Source organism: Agelaius tricolor, unplaced genomic scaffold, assembly GCF_023055355.1.
Source record: "Agelaius tricolor isolate 1412-34295 unplaced genomic scaffold, bAgeTri1.0.p SCAF_32, whole genome shotgun sequence".
NCBI lineage: Eukaryota > Metazoa > Chordata > Aves > Passeriformes > Icteridae > Agelaius > Agelaius tricolor.
In genome coordinates this window covers 2,878,100-2,904,684 of record NW_027269292.1, presented here as the reverse complement: position 1 = coordinate 2,904,684, position 26,585 = coordinate 2,878,100, and the positions used below count along the sequence as shown (strand labels likewise).

The following is a 26,585-nucleotide window of genomic DNA, read 5'->3' as shown; positions in this document are numbered from 1 at the left end:
ACAGCTCCACTCGTTGATGATGGCACCAGACTTCTGTGAATTAAGAAATATTTAACTTGGAACAACACTCTCAAAATTGCCCTCACAGAATGCCTCCTGTATTCCCAGAGGTAAAACCAAATTTCTGGTCTGGGGGATTGTATGGGTTGGGAGTTTTGTTTTGTTGATCAGATAAATAATCAGAACACTTCCAATCATGGGCAACTGCTTCGTTCCAGGCAGTGAATTTTTACCCCACCCCTCAAAATTCAAGGCCTACATTCAAGACACACTCCGAGCAATGTACACTGAAGGTTAACAATTCATCTACCACTTTTGAATATAGTGTTTAATGCACTGAATTAAAAATTCAAATCATATTAGGTTCCAAGTTGGGGTTCACAAACATGTTGTGATCACCAAGTACCAAACATCATTAAAACCTGCCATGAGCACACTGAAGGCCAGATCAGGAGAACCAGACAATATTCAAGACAAGAACACAAGAACACACTGCCCAACTGCAGCCTGAGGTCCAGTTTGCAGAGCCCAGCTGGCACAACCTGCATTTCAGGATCTGAATCCTAACGTGTAAAAAGGTTTCCAGTGTCTGCCATTCCAGTCAGTTCCTGACTTGTCTCACAGTACCTGGAGCATCCATCCTCTGCAGTCCCAGAGAAATGGGACTTAAACTGACACTTCTTTGAACTTTACTCCATTTAAGCCAAATACTCTGTAAAATTTCTGAAAAATTAACCACTTGCATGTAAAAACAACACAAATCTTCATTCTGAAACTGACAACACAAGCAATGTTTCATTTGCACTCTAAAAATTACAGTTCTGCACAGTAAAGCACAACTTAAACCCTTCTCAGGTATTCAAGTGAGAGAATGAAAGTTATTATAATCTGGCTAAAACCCTGGAAATTAATGGAGATACCTTAAATAGAACTGTAACAATCTGGCAAAGGAGAGCACATGCAAATTTTGAGCCATGCAGAAGAGAGTTCATAGAGGTGCTGCTTGAGGTGTCTGCACGTGGAATGACTGGACACCCATCATGGCAGATTTTGTATTACTGAACTTCTTGTACAAAAGCTGATTTCAAATAAAACATTTAATGAAAAACAATGGTTCATTTAAACAGCTGAACTTGTTTTGGGGTGTTTTTTTGGGGGGGTAGGGTATCTTTTCTTTTTACATCTACTGTACCGTTCAAATTCTTTTTAACCAGCTTACATGGCATCTCCAAAGGTACAAATAGAAAATGCATCTTTATAAATAGAAAACAAGGGGATTTTTTCAGCTTTTATTATAAATTGACATGACATACAAAGTTTACTGAACAGAAGTAATTTCATTACTATTTTTGGGGGGATCACCAACTTTTTGTGCAAACAATGCTAGCCTTCTTTTAAGCATTAAGAGCATAACTGCTTAAGAAATGACATAAGCAATAATTCTAGAACTACATCTCCCCTAAAATAATCTATTTTTTTACATATGTGCACAGCTTTAGCAAATTAAAGCCAGAGAGAAATGCATGATGTACTATCCAGAGGCATAATTAGAGTTCGCTAAAACTCAACAGAGCTGGCAATTCAAGGAGTTTGTAATGAAAAGCTGCAGTTTCCCTCTTTCCTATTTTGTACACAAAATCAGTGACTAAGAACTTAATACTGGATGACAAATCACATCCACACCATTAGTTAAATAGTCTCACAGTTAAACACATCTTAAGGACCATCAAAATCAGTATTTACATTTTATAAATTTCTGAAGACACCATTAGAAAGCTTATATACCCCTTCAACAAATAGGGAACTGCATTTCATGGTGATGGAATGAAATAAAAAACAAAAAATACCTGTATTTACAGCAGCATTGTTCCTTTATAAATAAAGAATATGAAAAATGAAATATTTTAAGGATAATAAAAAATTGAGGTGATGTCACTCAACCACAGTGCTTGCTGGAATAAAACCCTTCGGTGCTGATACTGTACCAGTAGTGAAACCACTTTCCATTGGAAAAAATCTGTAAACGTATGCATAAAATGTGTTAACAGCAGTGCAAAACTGCTCAAATATAGTTTAGTCAGCATCTTAGTATCTGTATTGAATACAATACATCACAGAATACTTACATAAGAAGTGCAACACATTTTCTGGTCCAATTTTACAGTGCATTTTTCCCTCAAGAGTGGCATCTCGAAAGCCAAAGCTAAACCCACGGCCTGGCCTTGCAGTCTGTGCTGAGGCGAGAACTTCGCGGGAAGTTGGCGACGCAGCGCCTGCAGACGGACACGAGGCTCCAGCCTTAGCATGGCACCCAGGATGGGCGACCCCAGGCACAGGGGGCCACACCCAAACCCTCTCTGTAGCTGTGTAGATGTGTAAGAAAAATATAAAGGAGCTAAATGTTCAAGTTTAAAATGGTACACTGGGTGATCAATACATCAGAATTATCCACGAAACCCAAACTGCTGGTTAAACCTCAAAAAGCCAAGGTGGTACTTCACTGTGTCTGGAACGTGAAAAGTCAAGATCTTTCCAAACAGGCACGAGACAAAGGAAGTGCTAAGTTTGCCAACTCTGATAATTTTTAGTGTAAAAAAAATTGATTTGTAATTTATGATCAATTGATAAATGATTTCAAATACAAGGATCAAGGTTAAACTGTAAATAGTCAGACGTTATTTTCACAAAAAGCTAACTGGAGAATTTCTAAATAAGAAAAGCAGAAACTGTATCCCAATCCCCTTTCCCTAATGTTTCACAAATTCATGGTAGGAAAAACAGCCAGATACAGATGCAAAAATCTTAATATAAAAAACGGTTTTACATATACTTAAATTATGTAAATTCCATAAAGTTCTTAAGACACTAATTACTAAAATTACAAAAAGATTTTTATATTGCTCTTCATGCTCAAACTCTTAGAATATTGTCATTACATCACCAAAACCAATATACATGTAGTACTTGCATAAGTAACTGAATAAAAACCCTGTTTAAACAATATCCTTGTTGAAATCATTTATTTCCATCCAGCAGTGCCTGTTTGGAATCTCTGTATTTCTGTGTGTAATTCTTTATAGAGCTCATGCACCCTAGAATGTCACTTCAATGCTTGTCCGTTGAATGACAATTGACTTTTGACTTCAGAGCTTCTGCTTCTTGCTCTGTTTCGTGACACCTGAGATGCTTTCCACTTCTGAAATCCTCTCTCTCATGGTATTTTCACTGTATCCATTTGCTGTCCCACTTTGTTCCTCGGAAGATTCCTCGTCCGTCGGGGACGCCGATTCTCCTTTCTCCAACTTCTGCTGCATCTCTCGGAGCCTGGCCACAGCTTTGTCTATGGACATGATGCTGATGAGGTTAAAGTCATGCATGCTGACCAGGTGGAGCATAAAGTTTCGACACAAGTTCTTCTTAATGATTTTTTGTCCATAATTTTCAACAAATAGCATACAGGCATGATTCATTTGATTGTCAGCAATAAACCTGTCAAATAAGAAAGCCATCATTATGCAAGCAGAACACTTTCAAAAACAAAAAGATACTCTACAACATGATTTATCAATATAACTGCAGAGAGAAGCTATTACACAGTCCAATAATTTTTCTTTTCAAAGCCCAAATGCTACTAGGCACAACTTCTTCAAAAGCTTAAACTCTCAAAAGCTTATTACAAATTATCCTTTAATGACCCCTTCCTAAACAGCTGAGCCAATTGAATTTTCAGTATTTAGTGAATTACAATGCAAAATGATCAACCAAATCTATACTATAATTTATTTATATCAAAACTAAGCACAGTAACATACCCGTGCTTCATAACATGAAGATTCCATAATTTCATCACTTCTTTCTCTCCTTCGTTAACATCAGAAAATTCTTCAATTTGCTGGAGATTGTGAGGAAGGATAGGAAAAGAAACAAACACATCCATCAGAACTGTGTATCTGCTGCCAAGCAGTGAAAGTATACCCAAAACTCAACTTACACACAAAAATATATATAGAAAATTCAGGCTTTGCAGTCAAATAAGTTAGCAAACTGTCATTTGATGTAGAGACTTTTGATGAAAAATAATATCCTTATTATATACAGCCCAAACCGTGTCCTCTTGATTACAGCATCTCCTCTTTGAAGGAGAAAAGCAGCCACAAACAATGAAAACTTGTTCAAAAACAAGGGGACTGAACTAATTCTGCAAACTGAATGCATACTTGAAAAAACAAACTTTGATTCCAGGAATTTCCATCAACAGTAGTTCAGCAAAATTTTCTGCTCCCAAAATGCAGGATTTTCACAACATACACCAAACCAACAGCAGATCATCTTTTAAAAACCCCAATCCCCTTGAAATAACTTTGTACGAATGGCATAATTACAGTAATGGTTTTCTCCCGAAGCCATTCTGGGTCCTTCTCATCCTCACTGTCCACCTCCATCTCCTGGGGGCGCAGGGGCAGGCAGGTGTCGCTGTGGAAGTAGAGGCGGTTGTGGCCGCTGCTGTACGTGCGCTGCTGCTCCACCTCCCCGTCCTCCGACTCCAGGAACTCCGACATGCTCGCTTTCGTGCGCTTGGGCCTGCCAAGGGAGAGTCACTGCTGTCACCAGCACATCACAGATGCGAGTACTGACAACTGCCACTGATAATACCAATTATTTTAAGGTCTAGATTGCAAAAATGTTGAGGGGGGGAAATCTCCAACAATTAAATAATCCCCATTAAAAACCAAAGAGCTCCTGATCCAACCCTCCAACTTCACCTTTTGGGGAAGAAAAGTTTTAGGGTAAGGCAGTTAAAGAGATCTATTCATTGTTATGAATAGATATCTCAATTGGAAAGATTAAAAAAAGTCATGGGTGATGTTATCCTCCTTCAGTTACATTTTATTTAGTCATAACAGTGAAATTTAGCACTGTGTATATGCACCTACAGATTGACAAATCCCTAGGTATCACAAATCTGATTTATAGGCCAAAAAATTCTTTACAGAAAGAGTGGTCAGGCATTGGATTGGGCTGCCCAGCAAAGTGGTGGAGTCACCAGACCTGGAGGTGTTTAAAAAAGACTGGATGTGGCACTCAGTGCCATGGATTAGTTGCTAAGGTGGTGTTAGGTCATAGGTTGGACTTGATTTCCAAGGTTTTTTCCAGCCCAGTTGATTCTGTGACCCACACAGAGCTGATTCTGTGACCCACACAGAGCTGGTTTGCCAGCTCCTACCTGCACACCAGGATGTGTGTGATGGGAGTTCTTTTGACGGGCCCGTTGCGGCTGAAGGCGAAGCCGGGCTGGCGATGGATGTCCTGGGGGTTCCCAGCGTAGGAGCCATCGTAGCACTCATTGATGGACACGTCTATCCGAGCACCTTTTGGATGATACTGCAGCACAGTTGCAAATACTCAGCAGACAGTAATGACAATGCATCAAGAGGTTTAAACAAGTAACCTTTAAATTCTGAATACCTTAAATATCACCTCTCAATAACCTGATAAGGCTCTAAGTTTCCTTTCACAACAACCAAATAATTTTTAACCTCTAGAAGCAAATTACACTAAAACTTCCTTGCTCTATACTATTTTACTGTTTTGTATAAAACCACTCAAAACTAATTATAAAATTAAGCAAAGTAGCAGCAAAAGACTGCTAGTAAGAACATTTCTAAATTTCCTAGAGCTTCAAGAGACTTCCAACCAAATACAATTACATTGCTTTCTACATCAAAGAACACATTGATGCAAAAACAGTAGCTACATTTAGAATTCAGCCTCCAGTGGTCAGCATTATTTAATATATATCGATTTAAACAAAGATAATATTTCCCCTCCATGTAACACACAAAATTCACAGAAAGCAGCTTTTAACCTGTAGATACAGCCCTACAGCTTACTAAGCTGGAAACAGAATCCCTGCCTTTGTAGCATCTGTGACAGACTGTACAGAGTTTCATAGTGCTGAGCTACAAAATGGTTACTTACAACATAATTAAAGATAAATCTGCTGTGGCAGAGTTTAAGATGTTTGAGTAAACTGTAGAGTTTCCGACAGTTCAGTGTGCACCAGGGGCAGTGCAAGTCATCGCGGGCCTCGGTCTGCTGCCTCGTGTTATTGTTGTAAAGGAACTGGTGCAAACAGGAACAGGCAGAGCAGAATTAGCACCAAATGGGTTTCATTCATTAACTTCCAACCCCCAAAACCAAGCTGGACGTCGTTACAGGAGACCTCCACAGCAAGAGTTAGATTTTGGGAACACTATATGAGCTCAGTGTACTGAAACACTGGTATTTCAAGAATTTTGTTTCCCATTGGAGACCCACCTGTCTCCCTCCAGAAGTCTAACAAGGAATGTTCTTTGTCTTTCAGAACATCATCATGTGCCCCCAAGATTAGTTTTCTAGAATACTTCCATAAAGAGGAGTCTGTGGAATGGCTTTCAGTCTGTGAATCTGAGACTCTTTAAGGCATCCACAAAAAGGGCAAATAGAAATTTCTACCCAGCTCCCAAGTAAACATTTTAATCCCACACAGTATTTAGATTCTAGTTTTTCCCTTTAATGATTATTTCCAATACCTGGTAAAATATTCGCAACTTCTGTCGAGGTTCATTTAAAACATCTCTCTCTTTTCTTGTCTGAAGGTCTGTAGGCAAAGATTCTTTCACAGCTGAAAAAAACCACATGCAGACACACGTTTCTTTGGTGCACAGGAACAGACAAACATTTTTTCTTACCCAACTATGGAAGTCCTGAGAAGGGCACTGCTGCTGAAGGAAACAGGATACTTGAATGTGCTTGGACATAAGTAGCTCCTACCAGCAACAAGGAAGTCTGGGTGCTCAGCTTCCTTCACAAACCTACAGGCAAACCCACTTCCAACACAAGATTATCTCAAGTGCTGAAGAATCATTCAGAGAACTTAAAAATGGTCAGGTAAAAAGCAACATTTTTCTTACTCCATTTCAGCAGAGAATTCTTTATGTATAGCTAAAAGCTGGGAAATAAAAGCCATCCCTGCTTTCAGATGGCTGCATTCAAACACACCACTTAAATTTGATTTCAGAAGTTCCACAAGTCTCCTAACAGGCAGCAGAAATGTAAGTAAACACACAAAATATTCAACTGAAACTTTAACCCTTGAACACTGTTTGTATGTGTAATGGCACTGCTTAGTTGCTTCTGAGTCTCTTCCATACACTTTAATCTATATCAGTATTTGATTTCATAGAGTTAACGAGAAACCCCACGTAACTGAGCAGGTTTATAAATCTGCCCTCAAGAGAAACCAAGCAATGACCCTACTTGCTTCTGAATGGTGATAAAGATGGGAAAACAAGGCTCAGCTCTACTGACCTAATTTTTAGAAGATGCACTTATTTTATATTTAATATTTTGGAGAAGAAAGGAAATTTTATTTTCTGTCTGTATGAAAAAGAGAGGAAGCCCAACACTTCAGCCTGCACCACATCAGAGAAATCCCAATTCCATGGCTCAGTTACTTTCAGAACTTTGTAATTACAGCAAAGTTTAAGCTGCCATATTTAGAAAGTCTTTGATGTCTTTATTCCACTGGTCTGCCTTGGGAAATATGCCAAAGTAAAATGACAACACCAAACTGATGTCCCATTGGGAAAGATGGACTGGATCTTTATCAGAATATCTGACAGAAGTTTTGTACAATTTTCACTCTCATGGTATTCAGACACTGCAAACAGCACAACCATAACAAATACCCTACAATGCTGTACATCACACTGCAATATATTTGTGTATAAGAGTTGGCTGTACTATTTGAGAAGGTTGCTCTGGCTGTAACTTTATCAATTTACTGGAATATTTAGCTTTTCTGATGTGTTTCTGGTTACATTGGCAATGCAGTCTTGCCATGTTCCTACTGCCTCTACATTTGTTACAGTAAACTAGCACACACCTTCTGGAGTTAGTCAACTCAACTCTCATTTCTTTTGCAAGTCTGAGCATAAAACCTGCCTAACAAATTACAATACAGGTCTCCAAGAACTCTAAAATACAAGGAAGCCTAGTACAAGGAAGTAAAGAGAAAGCAGAACAATTTCTACAGCAAAAGTTCAAGGACCTCCCAGGTTCTGCTGGAATTACTTCATGTTTGTGTGCACTGTCAGCCATTCATCCTAATGGAAGAAACTGAAGTGTCTGCAATCTTTAGCTCAGATAAAATACTCAATTCAGGGAACAGGTATCAGTCTTATTTAAATATTCTTCTACTCTTTCCAAAGAGAAAGATGCGTGTAAGGTTGGCTGAGGATGTTAGGGGTCATTCTAGACATTGGCTTCTGCACAGGTAGGGTGAAATTTCTTCATGATCTCACTTTTTAATCACACTAAAGCCCTAAACACAGCACAAAGAATCACCACTCTTAGAAAGTCTCACCATTAAGTTTCTCAGCATTTACTGTAACACAATTGCATAAAAACCACGTTTGGAAAAGCAGTGTTTTACTCATAATAGTAATTTCCTTGCTGTCACCACTCCATCTCCAAAACATCACCAAACTCAGACTGAAATGCCATTTTGGACAAGTTCTCCAAAGCACTGTCAACTCTTCACTAGCAGTGCCTCACTGCACACCCCAGAGACTAAGCCTGGGGACAGAACCACCAAAATAATCACTTCTACACTCCAAATAATCACTTCTACAACAGGGACCTAGAAGATTCCTTACTCTCAGAGTCCCAATTTAGTTACAAGCTTGGAAATGCTGATTACTCTGAAGTGAACTGCGTGCCAATCCAGAGTCAAGGTGTATTCACAGGTGTTGAAACAATAGGTGCAACCTGTTGTTCTCTGTACAACTTCAGTTTTCCAGATGTCCTTGAGCTTCACTTGCCTACACAAGGTTCTAGTACAATGTCACAAACAACTGGAAGTGAGACAAAATAAAGATGGCATCTAGGCCAATTTTCCTTTGAGTTTCTGTACTGACCATGAAGCCATTCATAGACTATTCCTCTGGCCAGTCTGGTTCAGCTGTGTCTCCTCCCAGCTCCTTGTGTCATCTGGCCTCTTTGATAGTGGGGTGGTGTGAGAAGCTGCAAAGTCCTTGACTTAGTCTAAACACTGCTTAGCAACAACTAAAGCATCAGTGTTATCAACATTATTCTCATCCTAAATCCAAAACACAGCACTAAAGCAGCCACTGAGAAGAAAATTAACTCTATTCCACCTGAAAGTAGGGCACCTATAAACCCAGAAACTTACAGAACACTAATTGGAGTAGGGCAAACCAGACAATCTCAGAAATCCTAGTGATGGATTTTCCCCAATGTATTTCACAGCAGGCTTTATGAGCATTGTATATAATCATTTCAATATTGTCCTGATGTATAGCTTTTAACCTTAAAAAAATTACAAAGTATGGGATACAACAAAGCCCACTCAGTTTTGCTTTTTCCTGCTGAGAATAACCTGAAGCAGCTGCACCAGTGAGCCCTAAGCACCAAAGGGTTAAGCAGATGATTATTCAGCAGCAAAACCAAAGTTTGCTTACCTATAGTCTGAGTAGGTTTAACAGAATTGGGCTTGTTTTCTTGAGGGAGGCTTTCAGAATTTCGTGTTGCAAGAGGCTTAGCTATAGGAGCTGTAGACTTATCATTTGTGTCTCCTGTCCAACGAAGAGTAAACTGAAGTGTAGGTCCCTGAGAAAATGTTTCAAATGGAGGCAATCTCTGCAGAGTGGGGGAAGTAAAAAAAACCCCAGCAGAATAAGTGTCTTCATAAAAACAATCATGAGAAAATATTCACAGAACATAAACTGATGTAATTTATTTTAATGCAAGTAGAGGCTGATCAGGATAGTTGAGCTTATAAGTGTACTTTTACTACATAATTTGGATCATCTCTGCTTTTTTCATAACTATATAATCATGTTGAGAAACAAATACTTTGCAACCATCTGGAATGTTCATGTTCTTGTTCTTCTCTCTGATCACTTACAACTCATACTCTCCAGGACATGTGAGCATGACTGTGTAAGCACAATCACTGCATCACTGAGTGTTGATTCACCTCAGTTAACAACTTCTCTGCTCAACCCTTCCTCCTACACTGATACACCCTCCTCTTTTCACCACCACATTTTATCAGCATTCTCTTAAGCTATGTACATAAGATCACACCTGTCTGGGTTCCTCTTTCTTCCCATTAAATATTCTGCAGTTTGCTCCTTTTTGATATGTCCAACTTGTTAGAACAGCATTTAAACTGCCTGATTTTCTAGGTCAGGAATTCAGAAGTCACTGAAAAGAGACAGCTGCCATACTTACAGTAGTTGACATCTGTTTGTATTAATGATTCAGTGTAGCCAAAGCTTTCTAAATTGAGAGCTAAATTAAAATGTATGTCCATACATTCCCAAAGAGAATTATTTCCTGGTTTCTTGGCCACTAAAACAATCCATACCTTCCCATCCAGAATCGTTTCCCATGTTGCTCTTTTCTTGCTAATGGGACACTCTTCCATTTCCTGCATGGCCACTTCATATTCCCCATCCAGAAGTTGCAAGCGTCTGTCAAGACAAAATATGCCTTATGTGTAAAAAGGCTCTTCTATTGTTTGTCTATTAAAATACACTATTTCACAATAATTAAATTTCCATGAATCTAAAAACATATTTTCAGGCAAATTTATTTGACTGGGTCTAAATCTTAGCCAAACATCATCCACAACAAAAAAAAATGTTAAAGACTAAACCAAAAATATATACATTTTTATGCATGATTTGGTTCTGCTGCAAATCAGTCTCATTTATACAACAGTATGCCTGAGAATGCCCTTGCTTATCATCACTACAAAACCCTCTAACAGTTCATATGTTGCTTAGCATATTGAAGTTATTCAGTGGAATTAAGTAATAGAAAAGGACAAAATACTGTCAAGACTTCTAAGATACAGATTAGAAAAGGACATTTCTTCAAAACTCTTCTCAAAATATGCTTCTAAAACCCTATTTGGATAAACAACCATTTTGTCAGAATTAGTCTGAGTTTTTCTTCAAGCTCCATTTTTGTAAATACCTACCTCTGCCTGGGACCTGCATTTTCCATGGAAAGAACTCTTATTTTCATGTACTGTATTTTGGCTGCTGGCACTATGATCCTTTGCAGCACAAACAACCAAAATGTCTACCCAGGAAATGGTCTGGTCCTTATCTTTTTAACTGGATCTAGAGTGCTCTAAGCTATTGACACGTGAGCTCACCACACTCCACCTTCCTTGAAATACATTAAGTAGTATCATGATAACAAATAATTAAACTACATGACAGAGTAGGCCTGTTATAATTTTTACTTGTTTGATTGTCCTGTAGTAATGGAGAACTGATGTCTTCTGTAGCTGTCAGCAGAATGAGACCTGTGACTACACCAGCAACACTCTGGGCATGGGAAAAATTATGGCACTCAACAGAGTGTAAGCAGCAAGGGTATTTCAGAGACCTTTTCTTTGTTTAACTTTTTAATTATGCTGTCACTGATCTTGAACAGAACCAGAGAAATGACATCGGTCAAAAACTGGCAAGGAACAGACAAACAGATGCAAATTACCAGGACAATATTCAAGTTCACAGATGGGAATTATTTACAGTAGTCACTGAATAGGTCTCAGTATAAAATGTGTTATGAAACCTGTAGGTTTTCTTTAAAAAAAAAACCATAAGCATAAGTTCTTATTGTAAATAACAACTAAAATGCAGTCAAAGACAATCTACACTGTAACAAAGAACATACTAAGCTTATTATCAAATTTCTAATATTATGATGATTAAAAATGATTAATACAATGATTAATATAAGCTATATTTGTTTTTAGAATATTACCTGTTTTTATCAAATACAGTCATTTGTGCTACAAATGTCTTTTCCCCATCTTCACGATTTGAAGAGTTTCTTTTTCTTCTAGCTGGAAGCTCCTCATTGACATCTGCACATAAGAATTATGATATTCAATCATTACAGAAGCACAGATTCAAAAGATCCAACAGTCTCTATGCACTCACAAATATAACTGGCTATTGATTGTGCCATACAATAGAGAAGGACAATGCAATAAAAGACCACTTAGCTTAACAGTAATCATATTTTAGGTGTGTTCTCGTGTATTTATAATTTCATTGTATTATTCTGTCAGCATAAGAATTTGGGATTTGATCTTCCTCCTCTTGTGGCTATAAAATAGTGAGAAATAAAGTTTTTCATTCTACATGTACTCTCCAAGCTGTAACATTTGTGTTGTAACACTTCTCAACAAGATAAAGAAAATAACTTTTAAAAATTTATTACTGAGGTATTTTTCTATTGGCTTGTCATTTAGTTTTGCTGAGAAACACTGACAGCACCCACAGTGAGTCAGCAGTGACCAGTGTTGGTGGAGGAATGAGGACAGTCTCAGTGACCACAGGGCCCTCTTGCACTGCTCATCTCCAGCAGTGCTGCCTCACACCTTCAGCATCATGTCAGTAACAAGTGGTGTTAAATTTACACAAAACCAGAGCACAATTTCTAGCTAGCAGCTGAATTTCAGCCCCATCTCAAAAGAGACTGCAAACAAATAAAAGCTCAATCACTCAGTTACTACTGGCCCTTGTGACAGTGTGACCACTGCTCATCCACATGTGCCCACAAGACAAACCCTGCAGATTTCAAAAGCAGATTTCAAGGCTGAAGTTACCAATGTTTTCATTCGTTTCGCCATTGATCAGTCCATTGAATTCTCTCCTTCCTGGGCGAGTGACTCTGAATAACAGTGAGTAGGACTTCACCATATGGCTGTTGCTTGGTTCAAACTCGTTACTGGAAACTGCAAGTGATGGGAAGTTGCCTGGTTTTATTTGGCTGAGGTCTGGGTTTAAAGGCACCTGCTTTTTACCTGTAGGAACCTGTCTTATTGGACAACTGACATCCTGCAGCAAAACAAGAAAGATAAGGTTCAGGTTTTTAGATTTCAAAGTAAAGACATGAAGTATTTAAATTGATGCCACTTCTAAACTGCATTTGTTCTGCCAACTTTTGAAAATAAGCCTTATAATAAGCCTTGTAACAGATATAAATAAAAAAATCTGGAACAATCCCAGATTTTAAATGCAAACCCAGATATTTTTAAATATAAATAAAACTGGCATTCTATAACCCTTTCTGGCAGCAGCCATCTTTCTCTATGTGAATAAAATAACACTAACATGAGGCACTTAAAAAGATTGTAGAACAGTCATTAATACCAATTTAATTCTGTTTACCTGAAGAAATTAAATGTTTTGGTTATATATATATTTTTTTCCCAAAGGCTTTCCATCTTCTCCTTGCAATATTTCAAAGTGTATTTTGTGCTATCTGTGAGATAAAGAACCACTTACCTAGGATTTATTATATTCAATTAGCTCTCAAAGAGATCATTGAACATTGTGTAGAATTGGGAAAACAAGACAAGATGGCCTAAATATAAAATTTGCAGCAAAACATTTGGAATAAGCATTAGTACCTCCTGATCTCACTACATTTATCCATACTACAATAATTAACAAAATTGGCTAGAAACAGTATTAATTCTTAACAACCTGTCAAATCAGCCTAGCATTAGGGAAGAACACACAGCTCTGACTGCAAATCTTTCCCTTTCTAGTTAAAACCTAAAGCATTACTGAGCTTCCCATATTCTTGCAGTTGGGGAAATAATTTGCCAACTGATGTGAAATGAGTACAGCTAAAACTGCAAGCAAATTCAAAGATGCTTTAAAAATAAATATAAAATTGTTTATGATTCATGGTAGCTAAAATTTGCAATAATTGAAATAACCAAAGTAAAAAACACAGGTACAGAAAAAGGAAAGAGAGGAGTTGGCAAATGACTGAGGAATTTGAAACAATTACAATTTGTTCCTTTTTACTCCTAAACTCTGAAAGGCACAGGCTACTTTATGATTTGGTGATTGCCTGGTTTCCTTAAGCCTCTGGACATCACAAGAGAATGAACACTTTAATGATGTGACACACAAAAACTGAGGTAAAACCAGAAGTGGCTGAAATACACGAGTGGATGTGATTTACAAGATGAATTCAATTTACAGAGCTGAATGTTTTTTGAAACTCATTTCTCATAAAGCAGTGCAAAATCCAATAGAAAACAACTTGAATACATTAGTTCTTAAATTTAAAGGCTAATTTCAACAGAGGCATCACTATAAGGCAGTGTTACTTAGATATTCTACAAGCAGCTAAACATTTTGCATTAATGTATATTAATAATTTGTCAGATCATTTTTACCTTTCGTTTCTTGTGGCAAACTTTCACCAGCAGTACTTCCAGAGTTACAGAATTTTGTTCATTCTCTGAGTTTTGTGATGGCTTATCTAAACAGAAAAGTATTTTAAGTTCTGAAAAAGTGAAAATCTATTCAATGATATAAATCCACCTGTAATTACTTTTTAACCACAGGCACATCCCAGGTCCAAAGACCTCTAAACCACATTCTAAGTTTCAACTCTCCCCAAACTTCCTACAAATTTCCACTTGAGAATATATCCTAATTATTCTCATATTGGCTGATTTAAAGGCATAGCTGATCTCTAAAGTTTAAAACAGCAAGCTTGTTACCTTTTTATAACAGAGAAAAATATGGGTAGATTTAAGGACAGTTAGAATATGCTAATTACAGATGAGTTGAATTATTTTTCCCAGGTTTTTTTCTTTACAGCTTGCAAACCTAAAATTTGGGCTTAAGCTCTAGATGCTATCATATAGGAAAACAAAACAAAATTACACCTCCACTCCCTCTTAAATATTATGCAAGGCTAAATAAATGCACAATATCTCTTAAAGGACTCTCAAACAAACTTGAAAAAAGTCTTAGAAAATAAGACTTTGTTTCAGAGACTGCACAATAAATTTCCTAGAGCCTGGAATCTTCAAGGCAGCTGCTGCCAGTGGTGTGATCAGCAATGGCAACCAAAAATCCAGAAATATCATTTTATTTTAATGGAAAAACAGTTTTTACTTTCAGAGCTCTGAATAGAATAAAATACAAGAGAGCTCTTCATTCTGGTCAAGAAAATCCAATATTCTGATATTGAGAGGCAAATCCTTATGTGCTTGAAAGACACTATGGAATGACTTCAAGTCACTAAAATATGATTTCCAAGGCTTTTATAATCGTTGACATGGCTTTCCTTCATTTCTAGACTCAACTTGACAACTTTTTTTCTTACACTTCTACTTTAAAATAGAAGCCACTGAATCTTCCAACTATTTGAGGGCTGTGGGGTTTTTTAAAGCTACTTCAAACACCAAAGACACACTCCCAGAAAAATCACATTCCTTGGGAAAGAATCACTTTCTTCAAGGTCTATTTCCGTTTGAATGGATGATGGCTTGAAGGATTTCTCAAAATCACTGTTTTGACTAAAACCCTGAAGGCTTATCTTCTTAACATCACAATTACACTACAGCATTTCTAAAGCACTACTGAATTAGAACTAATGAGACAGGCTGAACAAGTCAATTAAAACCTGCATCCAAACAGCAGAGAGTAAAAACATTCAAATATTCCCCTCACAGATCTCTACTAATTTCAAAGGTGTTATACAAATTAACAGTGGAATGAATGAATTGGCAAACATACCATTTTTATGGAAGAACCCAGTAAATGTAAGTTGCAAATGAGCAGACAAGCTAAACAGGAGGGGAAAAAAAAGGGAAATGTTAGAACAAATAAGTGTTTTCTTCTCACAGCAACCACTTCACTGATGTTCAGTACAGAGCTCTAATGATTCAGTCCATCCTCTTAACTTGGAAACTGCCTGGATACAGCAATTGCAGTTGATGCAGAACTGAACATCAGTTTTCTCTTTACAGACTTATTCTGTGTACTCCATGACTTGATACATTAAAAAAAAAAATTAAACACTACAGTAAGAAGAACATTGCCTGAAGACAGGAGATCTTGCCTTCACAGGGAGCCAAACACATCTGTTGGAAAGTCATCAGCAACAAAGCTCAGCTTTGGGGGAGATTTTCTAGAATTTCACCCTGAACCACAGGCTTGGTGTAAATTAAAAGAAAACCAAACCAACAAGTATTTCAGGCACAGTAATGAGAATCTTTACAAGGGGAACCTGCACCTTTAGAAATAAAGGCTATCAGTTTAATCAAGTCCAAATCACTCATAACATATGCAATCAAAACAATAACTGCATCTGTTTTGTTCCACAGCCTAGACTATTCTGCTGACCATAGACACATCTTAATTCAAATCATAACATTCAGGGCATATTTCTGTTGAAAATAGGTATTCATAAATCTAGATTTAAAAGGGTCCTCAAACCACTCATATTTCTGAAGGACACATTGAAAAAAAACATAATCTGTCCCACTACCCTACCAGACAAAACTTTGTGCACCTTCACTTCCCAGGCAGATACAACCTGACACTCCACACTTATTTTTAAACACAAAGATTCCCAAGAGCTCTGAGATGACCAGCAAAAATGCCCAACAGCTCAAGTATTCAAAGGACTCTATCTACACCAACTTGCATCATTCATCCATGTTACTTTTCCACATTAAAGAACATTTTTTACAGTTTTGAAAGCACAAAAACAACACACACAAATCAATACTCCATGTTGTTTCAACAAAGCAACTAAACACAATATATAGAGGAAAATATAATTAAGAAAAATAATATATAGTAAACCCATAAAACCTCTTAGAACACCAAATTTGTAAGTTTGTTTCAGACTATGTAGTCTGAAACACTGTATATAGCACAGCTGCCTCTGAAGTAATCTAAAGATTTGCAAACACTGTGGGAAAAGAACAGGTTAAAAATAGCAAGTATACAACAACATAAACTACAAGTAATAAAACTTCATATTTTCCCAAATTCACCTCCCTTTTACTTTTAATTCCAACACACACAGATTACTTATTGACACAACTGACACTCCTAAAAACAAAGTTAAGGCAAATACCTATTTGAGGTTTCTATACACATTCTAGGAGATGCCACAACAAATACTGAATATTCCCAATACTGCTTTTCTCCAAGTTAAGTGACCAGCATACATACACACATTTTAAGATTCTGGAAGCAACATTTCCAACAGCAACTACCTTGCTTCAAGTAATGACACTTTATCACTTGCACTTTATCAGTCAAAAGGACTTGTGATTCACAGCCCATGTATGTCCTCATTTGTACCCACACACACAAATATACAGCAGGACAGTACCTGTGAGATTCTTGTTCTCCCTTCATTTTCTCTACTTTTGATAACATCTCATCTACTTTGAATGTTTTCCTGTGAGGAAAAAGCAAAAAGAATAGTTTTACACAGCCACTGTACCCACAACTTACAGCAAGAAAATGTATTCAGCCTGAGCTTTCACTTGATTTTCCATGTAAACTGTCTATATATACCATTTTAGCCTTCTCTTCAGAAAACACCCTTTAGACACATATATACTTTTTTAGACCTAGTATCATGCCTGTGCTATAAGGGATACAACTGCTTCTCAAGCAGTATCAAAAATAATACAAGGAATTAAACCCAGACGTTGCAACAGTAATCCTACTGCTCTAAGAAGTTTCATTTAACAGCAACATATTGAAACCCTTACAAAGAACATGTTTAACCACATTTCAGCTTTGTCAAAGACAATCTTCCTGTTTTACTGACACTTACACATACCAGGAACTGACATGTCAGCCCCTCAGTCATTACTATTTCAATCTTGAGCATAATAATGAAAATCACTCAAAACCTTATAGGACAAAAGAGTTAAAAGCCTAATTAAAACCCTAAACCCTTATTTCTCCATACATTTCTATTAAATGAACACAATGCAAAGAGCAATGAATTTGGAAGCAACCTTTGGAACCCACTCACAGGAAACAGGGCACAATGACAACCAATGACAACAATGTCATAGAGAATAACCACTTCAAATCTTTCCTGTCTGTAATTCTGACATCAGTCTGCTCCTGCTCATATGTTCAGCCTGTTCTACCATACATACAATTTCATGTTCATTGCTAAATAAAGCTCACTCATGAGCAGAAGTTATTCAGCATGTTACAGAACAGTCTCTCCAGTTTTCATTAAAGGCAAGTTAACGCTTGGATCTAGATGCCCACAAAATTGCACTTAATTACAGTGACAACACAGGAGCGTGAGAGCACCTTTCCTTTACATTTATACCTTAGAAAAATGGAGTAAGAAGAACATAAGCCATTGCCAAACACTGGATTTCTTGCACAGGGAACAACACCGTGCTCTGGGGAAGTGGGAAGCATTTGTCTACAGAAATACCCTGACTGAAGAAACACTGATGTCACTCTGTCTGCAGTCAGCACGTAATGCTTGAGAATGATTGAGTTACACATCACATGGGGACTAAACAGCAACACTGGGCAACAAAAACTACAGGGCTGCACTCATAACCAGGAGAAAAACAATTATGATTTGTGTAGTAAACAATCACTGATTCAAAGCTCTACTCAGTCCAAGAGTCACACATGAGACTGAAGAACTGACTCACCTACACTAAAATGTGGGATTGTTAAAATGAACATTGCAGTGCTCAACTTTAAAGCAAGAGATGTTAGGAACAGAGCAATTTATTAAACGTTTCAGATTCTATGGTAAAAAATGTCTCTGGGTGCACTTTGCTCCAGCTCATCAAAATCAGCCACTGTTCTGCAGAACAGCAAGTTGAGAGGGCTTTCTCCAGACTGAGGAATTGCTTAAAACAGATTTTGACCAAAGTCATGTCATGAGCACAATACGAGCCAAAAACCAGCTAAGAGAAGAGCATAATCCCAGAAAGGGGGAAAGTTAACAATCTTTCATAAAATATACTAACATCTGACCCAACTTGAATTTAGTATGTGACCACTATTGATTCAAAAAGAACAGTGGCACAGCCTTTGCTAAATCCAGATTCAGGTTAGTCAAAACAAGAGAGCCCTCCTAAAAAAAAGAAATCTTTCCAAGAAACTAAAAATAGCAGCTAATAAAAAATTTTTGCCTTTGACGTTAACCTGTAAGAGCAGAAATTCCTTTAAAATTAATTACTATTTATGTTACCATGCTCCCATGCAAAACAGAAAAAATCAAGTTTTTATAATAACCATCCCTCACACTCAGGATTTTCAAGACAGCATTCACTTGTGTAACAAGTATGTGCATCTTGTGCATTCCTTTCTCCACCCACTCTTATTCCAGACAAGAAAAGTAATAATTAGCAAAGTACTAGAAGTCACATCATAGCATGTCATTATTTTGCCAATAAATAATTATTCCTTTATCCAAATACTGTACATGAAGCAATTTTATTAACAGTTACTAACTTCTTTCCAACTCCATAATTTGGCCTAATAATATACTAACACCTGAAGACAGAGCCAGAGACACAAAGTCTATTAGCTCACCCAAGCCCATCACCTCTCCAATAAGCAGCAATTTCAATACCTTTTTAGCCCAGGTTGACACATGCTCCCTATGACCATTTTCCTATGCTCTAAGCATTCTAGGTTTTCTAAACACTTTCTCAGTGTTAAACATGTGGAGCAATATCAATAGATAATTTCCTGGTAAAAATGCAGTTTTAGTTCCCTACCTCTAAGTGATAAATTTGTCTGGCATTTTTCTCAGACTATCATAGAGCTGGAGGTAAAAGATGTGGAGTCATAGTTACTATTCTTTAAGTAAGGTCTATTAAATTCAGAGATTAGTTCCTTATAGTTTACTTATGATACTGTTTACTGAAATGGCAATCAAAAGTATCAGGAATTTAACAATGGCAACATTTAGGAGTTCTAGGGGAATAAATTAATATACATGTATAGTTCACATAAGCAGGCTAATGGTGATGCAGTTTCAGAAAAGACTTCTTTGCAAAGAGAACTCTACTAACACTTTCACTGTAGTGACACCAAAATATGGATTTTTCTTAATATTAACCTCAGGATGATCTTCTCTAGTTCAGATATTTTCTCTCTTTAAAGTCCCCTTTTCACCAAAACAACAAGATCATAGACCTTAACTACTTGTGTTGAATGAAGGACAGTGATTCAGGTCTTGAGCATATCTGTAAGTATTTACCAGCACAGATCAGCAAACAAGGATCCTGCTAATCCCCTCAGGAAGCCCAGTTAAGACTCTTTCACCAATCCCTAAGTCAAAACTACCTTTAAATTACAACTTCTGTGGTTTTAAGTGGGCTGAAAGAGAAGGGCCACAGTACTGAGTGAGCATGGAAAAGGCAGAGGGAACCCAGGGGGAAACACACTTCACAATTACTTTCTGTCTTTTTCACTCTCAACTATGCTCGCTCACTTCTGTTGTATTATTGTGTTTTTATAAAGAAAACATTCTCACACCTTTTATTTAATCTTCTTAAAATTAATTACAAGCATGATTTCAATTAGCATTGACAGAACTATTGAAAGAAACAATCTGTTATTAGAACACCTCCCAGCTAAACTCACAGTTCTAAAACAAAGTGTTGAGGGAACTGATACAAATTAGTCTGTTTCCAACAGAAATCAAGCATTACCTGTGCAGCTGAATCAACTGAAATTTGGAACAGTGGCTAACAATGCACAGGCAAAGAATTGTCTCTTGCTTCCCAGCAAGTGTAGCAGATATCAAACAGAACATTTTCAGGTAACATACACATTTCAATCAATAATGAATTAATCTAAGTTATAAGCAAGAACTTCCTGTAGTACAATTCTAGTTAGAAAAACCAAAGAAAACTAAACCACAAAAAACAAAACAGCCTGAAAACAATTTCTTAGCATTTTGTTCTGATTCACTTTAAAATAAGCAAAAAATTTGTTTTGATAACTTTTTAAAGAAAAAGTAAGCTGCAACTTCAAGTTTAAAAAAATCAATAAATCTGATCATTACCTCTCCTAAGTACCTGAAGTTGTATGTTATGGATTCAGTTGTAAGAAAGTTATATTGTGGCATTAAAACTCATAGCAGGAACATTAAACAATAACCAAGAGATCAAATAATGCCATAAACAGTTCCTTTAATTAAAAATATGTAAATTCTATTGATCAACAGATCATGCAAATATTACCTCCCTTAGATATAAATATTAAGTCTAAATTAGAATTGTCTGCATAATCACATTTTGTTGCATATTTGTTGTACTTATGTCCCACAGCAACTGTTTCTAAGCAATAAGAACTTCGGTGCTAAAATATTTTAGACTAAATGTTCGGGTTACAAAAGAATTCTAAACTCTAACAAAGGATTTTCAGTGAAGGGGAAGTGGAAGGGCCTTGTGATTCTGCTAATAAATAATGTACACTGCACTTGTCCCTCTGCAGTGTTTCTGTGTTTTCAGTCCACTGACAGGCAGCTGCAGCACCTCACCCAACAGCAATGACTGTTTTGCAATATCAGAACTGAAGCCCATCTCTCAGGTGTATCCGGCTCAAAGCAACCTTGCCAAAGTATTTGCTGGAGTTTCTCTAAAATTCTATAAACAGACCTACTTTATTTTCCAGCTTTTAAAATAACTACAGAAATAATTACTGGATTCTTTCAAAACTAATTAACAAAGCCAATAGTTTTGTATTTGGGTTTTGATTTTTTTAAAAACAACTGGTTAGGTTACAGTTTAAAATACAATGTTTCATATGATTAGGATTAAGCACCATTGATTACAGGAGCTGGGATGTAACACAGTTTTGTTTGGGTTTTTTTTAATAAGTTGTCCTCCAAAATAGAAAACAAACATGGGAGAATTAGTTAAGATTCTGCAGATAGTTCTCCACATCTGAATACTCCCAATATCCACAGAAGTCAGATGGATAAAGCTACACATACACTTGACATTGCAAAAAGCCTCTTAGGTCTCAGAAATCAACTGTACACTGAAGTATGCATTTTAAAGTTCTTCAAAAAGAAAACAGGATGTTACCCTCCACTGCTTTTTGGACTTCTGCTACTTGGTGAACATTTTAGGATTACTTTACAAAAACAATTTTACCTTTTGATATTTGTTCGGGAGTTTCTGTGGGACATGTAAGTGAGAGTTCTGTGCAAAAATATTGGCTGCAGGGGGGAAAAAATAGAAAATGGTTATGCTTTAATTAAAATTTTCTACAAGTGCAAAGTAAAGGAGTGATAAAACCAATTACTCACTGCTATTAGATTCCGGGTACGTAGAAATCTGTATATCTGTGTTGGTTCTAAGAAAAAGGAACACAGGTTACCCAATGCAACTTAAAGCCCCAGAAAGACAGTCTTAGAATGACAAAAAGTATCTTAGTGTGGCAATTACTTTGAAACAATTATCACAAAAGCCATCAAGTTATCACATTCAAGGTTACTTCACCAACCCTACAACACAATGCAACTTCTTGTTTAAGGTGCCACAAATCAGGGGTCACAACTCAACTCTGACTGCTCTGCTTTCCACAAAATGGATTTCTTACAGACTTTGTATCATTAAGGGGCAGAAAAAACACCTCAATGTATCACAACTTATGGTCATATAGGAAAGTTTTCCTCATGAAGTCAATGAACACGTCTGCTATGATATCAAAAGAGCACAATAAATTTACACAGCCAGGTAATTTGGATTCTGATTGCTTTACACTTCTGGCAAGTACCAAGGTCACTTGCAGCACATACTGAAACAAGAACAGGGACTGTCAGTTGACTGTGATCCATTATGGATCATTCTAAGGTGGGAAATTAATGCTGTTTTTAGTAGAGTAACTAATGTTTTCAAGGGCAGAAGGAGAGGACATAATTCAGCTGTTCACAAAATGGACACTAAAGCACAGCATCATCTCAAACAGGTCTGAGAACCAACGTTCAAAGGATCAAGACTTGCCTACAGCCAAGACCAGGACCTTCAGTTTAGTTTTAACCAATTCAATCAGGACAAGAAGGGTTTTGTCCGGATCAGGTTATTTCTAACAAGAATTCCAAACTAAACTGAAATTTACTCCCTATCTGAACTGAAATAAAAGTCAACGTCACAAAGTAACATCAGCAAAAAGCTTATAAATTACTTAATACACATCAAGTGGAGAGAAAAAAGAAAATAGACAATGTATTGATGGCCATCTAAGGCTGGTAACTCTGCCTCCATCTCCCACATAAAGAAAACAAAGCTTATTTCTAAAGAAATATAAAATTTTCTTTTCATACGACTGCAAAACATTTACTTCAAATAGCTGGAAACCTTACTGGGTGGAATTCTTTAATTAGAAGTAGAAAAGGACAACTTTTTATATCTTTTTACTCCTTTTTAAAGATATGATTCAGCCTTATTTCTACAGTTACAAATGTAAGACCCCATAGAACACAGAATTAAAGAGATGTATTACTGTTAGAGAAGGAAATCTTAAAATGATCACAGTATTTCCTTTTAGAAGCCTGAAGAAAGCCAGTGAAAATCTGCTTAATGCAAATTATCACAATAAAATCCGTATTTTTCAAATCAAGATAAAAGAAAGTAATTAAGATATGTGCACTTTGCCACAAAGTGAAAATACAGAGTATTCACAACTTTGAAAAGGCATCCCATGTTTTTCAGTCTCAAAAAGCCCATGACATAATCATATTTTTTTAATGTATGAAAACATTAAGTCACATTCACAAGGGTGGAATTTAATTTAAAGGCAACACATTGCTGCTTCAACATTAATTTTCCCAAGTGGAAAAATTCTGAAACACACTCTTCAACCTGCAGAGAGACATATGTCTCACAAGTCTGTATTACTCAGCAAAAGCTTAAAATAAATCTTTTATCTTTTCCTAGCATATGACCTTGAAAAGGGACAAAAACAGTCAGGAAGAATGCAATTCAGTATTACACGTGTTAGGATTTCTTTGATCCAGTGTTTACTTGCTGCAGTTTTCCCATGATATTTGCAAACGGGGTTAACATATTATGTGTGTATATATATATATATGTATGTATGTATAGCTACACTGTAGCTTCCTCCTGATCCCCACCTGCTCAGCTCTGTGCTTCCCTTGTCTGACACACTGAGGCACGAGCAGAAGAATTTTTTCCACCTCGGGCACTGAGAAAAAGCTCTTAAAACTCAAGTCTGTGACTTGACCCATTTGCAGCACAGTATTTACTGAATACAGAGCGTCGTTAAAAGGACTGGGACTCAAACGGCCATGCTTTATTCCAGACGACACCAAAAACTCCAACACTGTCACCGTCTACAGCAAGTGTGAGCATTGACAGCACCAATCCCAAAACAGGATCGTGTCTTCAAGTAGGGCCTTAAAAATTCCCTTCAAATCCTGGCAGCTGCACAGAAATCTTTTAGTGCAATTTAAGTTTACTGGTCCACTGTGCTTTTAAACCAGATTTCCACAAACAACTTTCTAGCGAATTCAGGGGGACTCTCCACCCATGTGGAGCTTCCACAAGGGGAATGCCTGGGTCGCAAAGGTCGATTTCCAATGCGAAACCTCGACTAAGTGAAAATTATTGCCAAACAAAGAAAAACCAAGTACAGTGAACTCCGTATCGCGTCCTGCCCCTGAAAGGAGCTCGAACGGCAGAGGCCAGAGGGGAAAGGGCCCCCTCGCCCCTCAGTGCCCAGAGCCTCCAGGGGCTGCGGGAGGAGGGAAGGGAGCCAGCCGCCCCGAAAGCCTGATGGGAAGCGCTGCTGAGAACCAAGTTCATCGCTGGGTGCGGGCACACACACACACACACACAGACACACACCCTCGCCCTCCGCCCCGCGGGCCCCGGGCGCCTCTCACCGCCCTCCCGCACACCGGCCCCGCTCCCCGCGCTTCCGCCCGGGACCCGCCGGCCCCCGCCTCCCCCGGCCCCGCTCCCTCCCTCCATCCCCCGACCGTGTTTACCCCCGGAAGCCCCTGCTCCCCACAGCCCTCCCCTCCTCCTCCCGCCCTTTCCGCGGCGGCTCGGGCCGGTCCCTCCGGCTCGGCCCCCACTTCCTCCGGCGACCCGGTGCTCACTCTCAAAGGCCTGAAGAAAGAGGTCGTGGTCGGCCTGGATCTGCTCCATCTTCGGCTTCTTCACGGGGGGCAGCGCCGCTGCCGCCGCCGCCGCTGCCGAGGAGGCCGAGGAGCCGCCCGAGTACCCACTGCCTCCTCCGCCGCCGCCGCCCGCGGCACCGCCGGATTTACCACCGGGAGCCGCCGCCGCGGCGGAGCCCCCGAACCCGCCGCCTCCTCCGCCGCCACCTCCTCCTCCGGCGGCGCCGCCAGCGGAGCCCGAGCTGGGCCCCGCTCCTCCACCGTGCTTCTGAGGAGCCATAGGGGTGGCCCCGGGAGGGCCCCGGCGGGACGGAGACCGAGCGGGGCGGGCAGGGCCGGCCGGGGCGGGTGCGTGAGGCGGGGGGGGGGACGCGCCGCGCTCCAACTCCGCCAAGTCTCCTCCGCCCCGCTCCCCTCAGCGCCGCGGCCGCCGAGCCCGACCGCCGCCGCGTGCCCGCCCCCCGCGCGCGCCCATTGGCTGCGGGTATGGCGCCGCGCCGCCCCATTGGCCGGCGCCGGCCCCGCCCCCGCGTGACGCGCGGATGGTTCTGGAAGCGTTTGGTTGGTCCGCGCGCTCGGCGCGCGCCCCCCCCACCCCCCGCCTTTGAACTGAATTCGCGGGAAAGCGCCGCTCGCGCTCCGGCGCGGGGCATGATGGGTACGGGGGGGCTCCTGCCGGCCTGAGGGGCCGCTCGCCGCACCCCGCCCTCGCACCCCGCCTGCGGCGCTCCGCCCGAGCTGCCCCGAGCCCCGGCCCCCGCACTGCCCCGGCCCCCGCCTCGCCGTACCGCCCCCCCCGGCTCTGCGTGTACCCCCGGCCTCTCCATGCCACCACCTCCCGCTGCCCCCGCGGCCGCACAGGTGGCTGATGCCCCTCTTGCCTGAGGGACCGCTCCGCTGTCCGCAGAGCTCGGGAGCTAAATTTGTCAAAGTAGAAGCTCAGGTATAAATCGGTATCGGTTTTGTGGTGGAAGTAGCCATACTGTGTCGGCTGTGAGCTCCTGCTGCTATCTCTTTATTTAGCTTTAACCTTAGCTAACCGTGAGGTTTCCCTGGAGGAAGGCACAAGAAGTTGCCCATGGGCGCAGGGAAACTTGAATTCTGAGGTAAAATGTCTCCGGGTTCATCAGATCTTCCTCCGTCCCCGGGAACAGCCGCTGTGGCCGGAGCCCCGAGAGCCACGGCGGGGCCGGGCTCGGGCCGGGGCCGCTGTCAGGGCAGCGGCTCCGTGAGAAACGCCGGCTCCGCTCCGGCCGTGGGGAAATTCAACAGCGGCTCCATTTCATCACCTCCTTATCAGCAGTGGCAGCTCATACACAAAAGGCTTCGGCAGCCGTTCCGTTCTGTTTGCTTTCCTTTGCAAAACTTCTCCGGGGTAATTGTACAGGGTAGGGTAAGAATGGTCTATGTGTGAAATACAGCCTTGAATTCTGATACCAGATCCCACTGAGGTGCTGGCACCCCATCTTCTCCGTTTATCTTCTAATTTCTAGCATTAAGAAAAATGAACTTGGTGATAGATATTAAGAGGAAAACCATATATCAAAGTCAGTCAT

At 39.5% G+C, this 26,585-nt stretch overlaps 1 protein-coding gene across 1 annotated transcript; it reads right to left on the bottom strand.

Annotated features, from left to right (window-relative positions):
• Positions 1-1,079: 1,079 nt before the first annotated feature.
• Positions 1,080-25,480, bottom strand: SUZ12 (SUZ12 polycomb repressive complex 2 subunit). Its single transcript, XM_071451540.1, has 16 exons — positions 25,009-25,480; positions 22,192-22,238; positions 22,037-22,101; positions 17,257-17,325; positions 15,645-15,694; positions 14,291-14,376; positions 12,701-12,932; positions 11,851-11,953; positions 10,436-10,541; positions 9,525-9,702; positions 6,573-6,664; positions 5,980-6,123; positions 5,225-5,382; positions 4,383-4,581; positions 3,813-3,892; positions 1,080-3,489 (listed from the first exon to the last, which is right to left on the bottom strand). Exons 1-16 carry the CDS (start codon positions 25,307-25,309, stop codon positions 3,144-3,146), a joined length of 2,256 nt encoding a protein of 751 aa, XP_071307641.1. The 5' UTR covers positions 25,310-25,480; the 3' UTR covers positions 1,080-3,143.
• Positions 25,481-26,585: the final 1,105 nt, after the last annotated feature.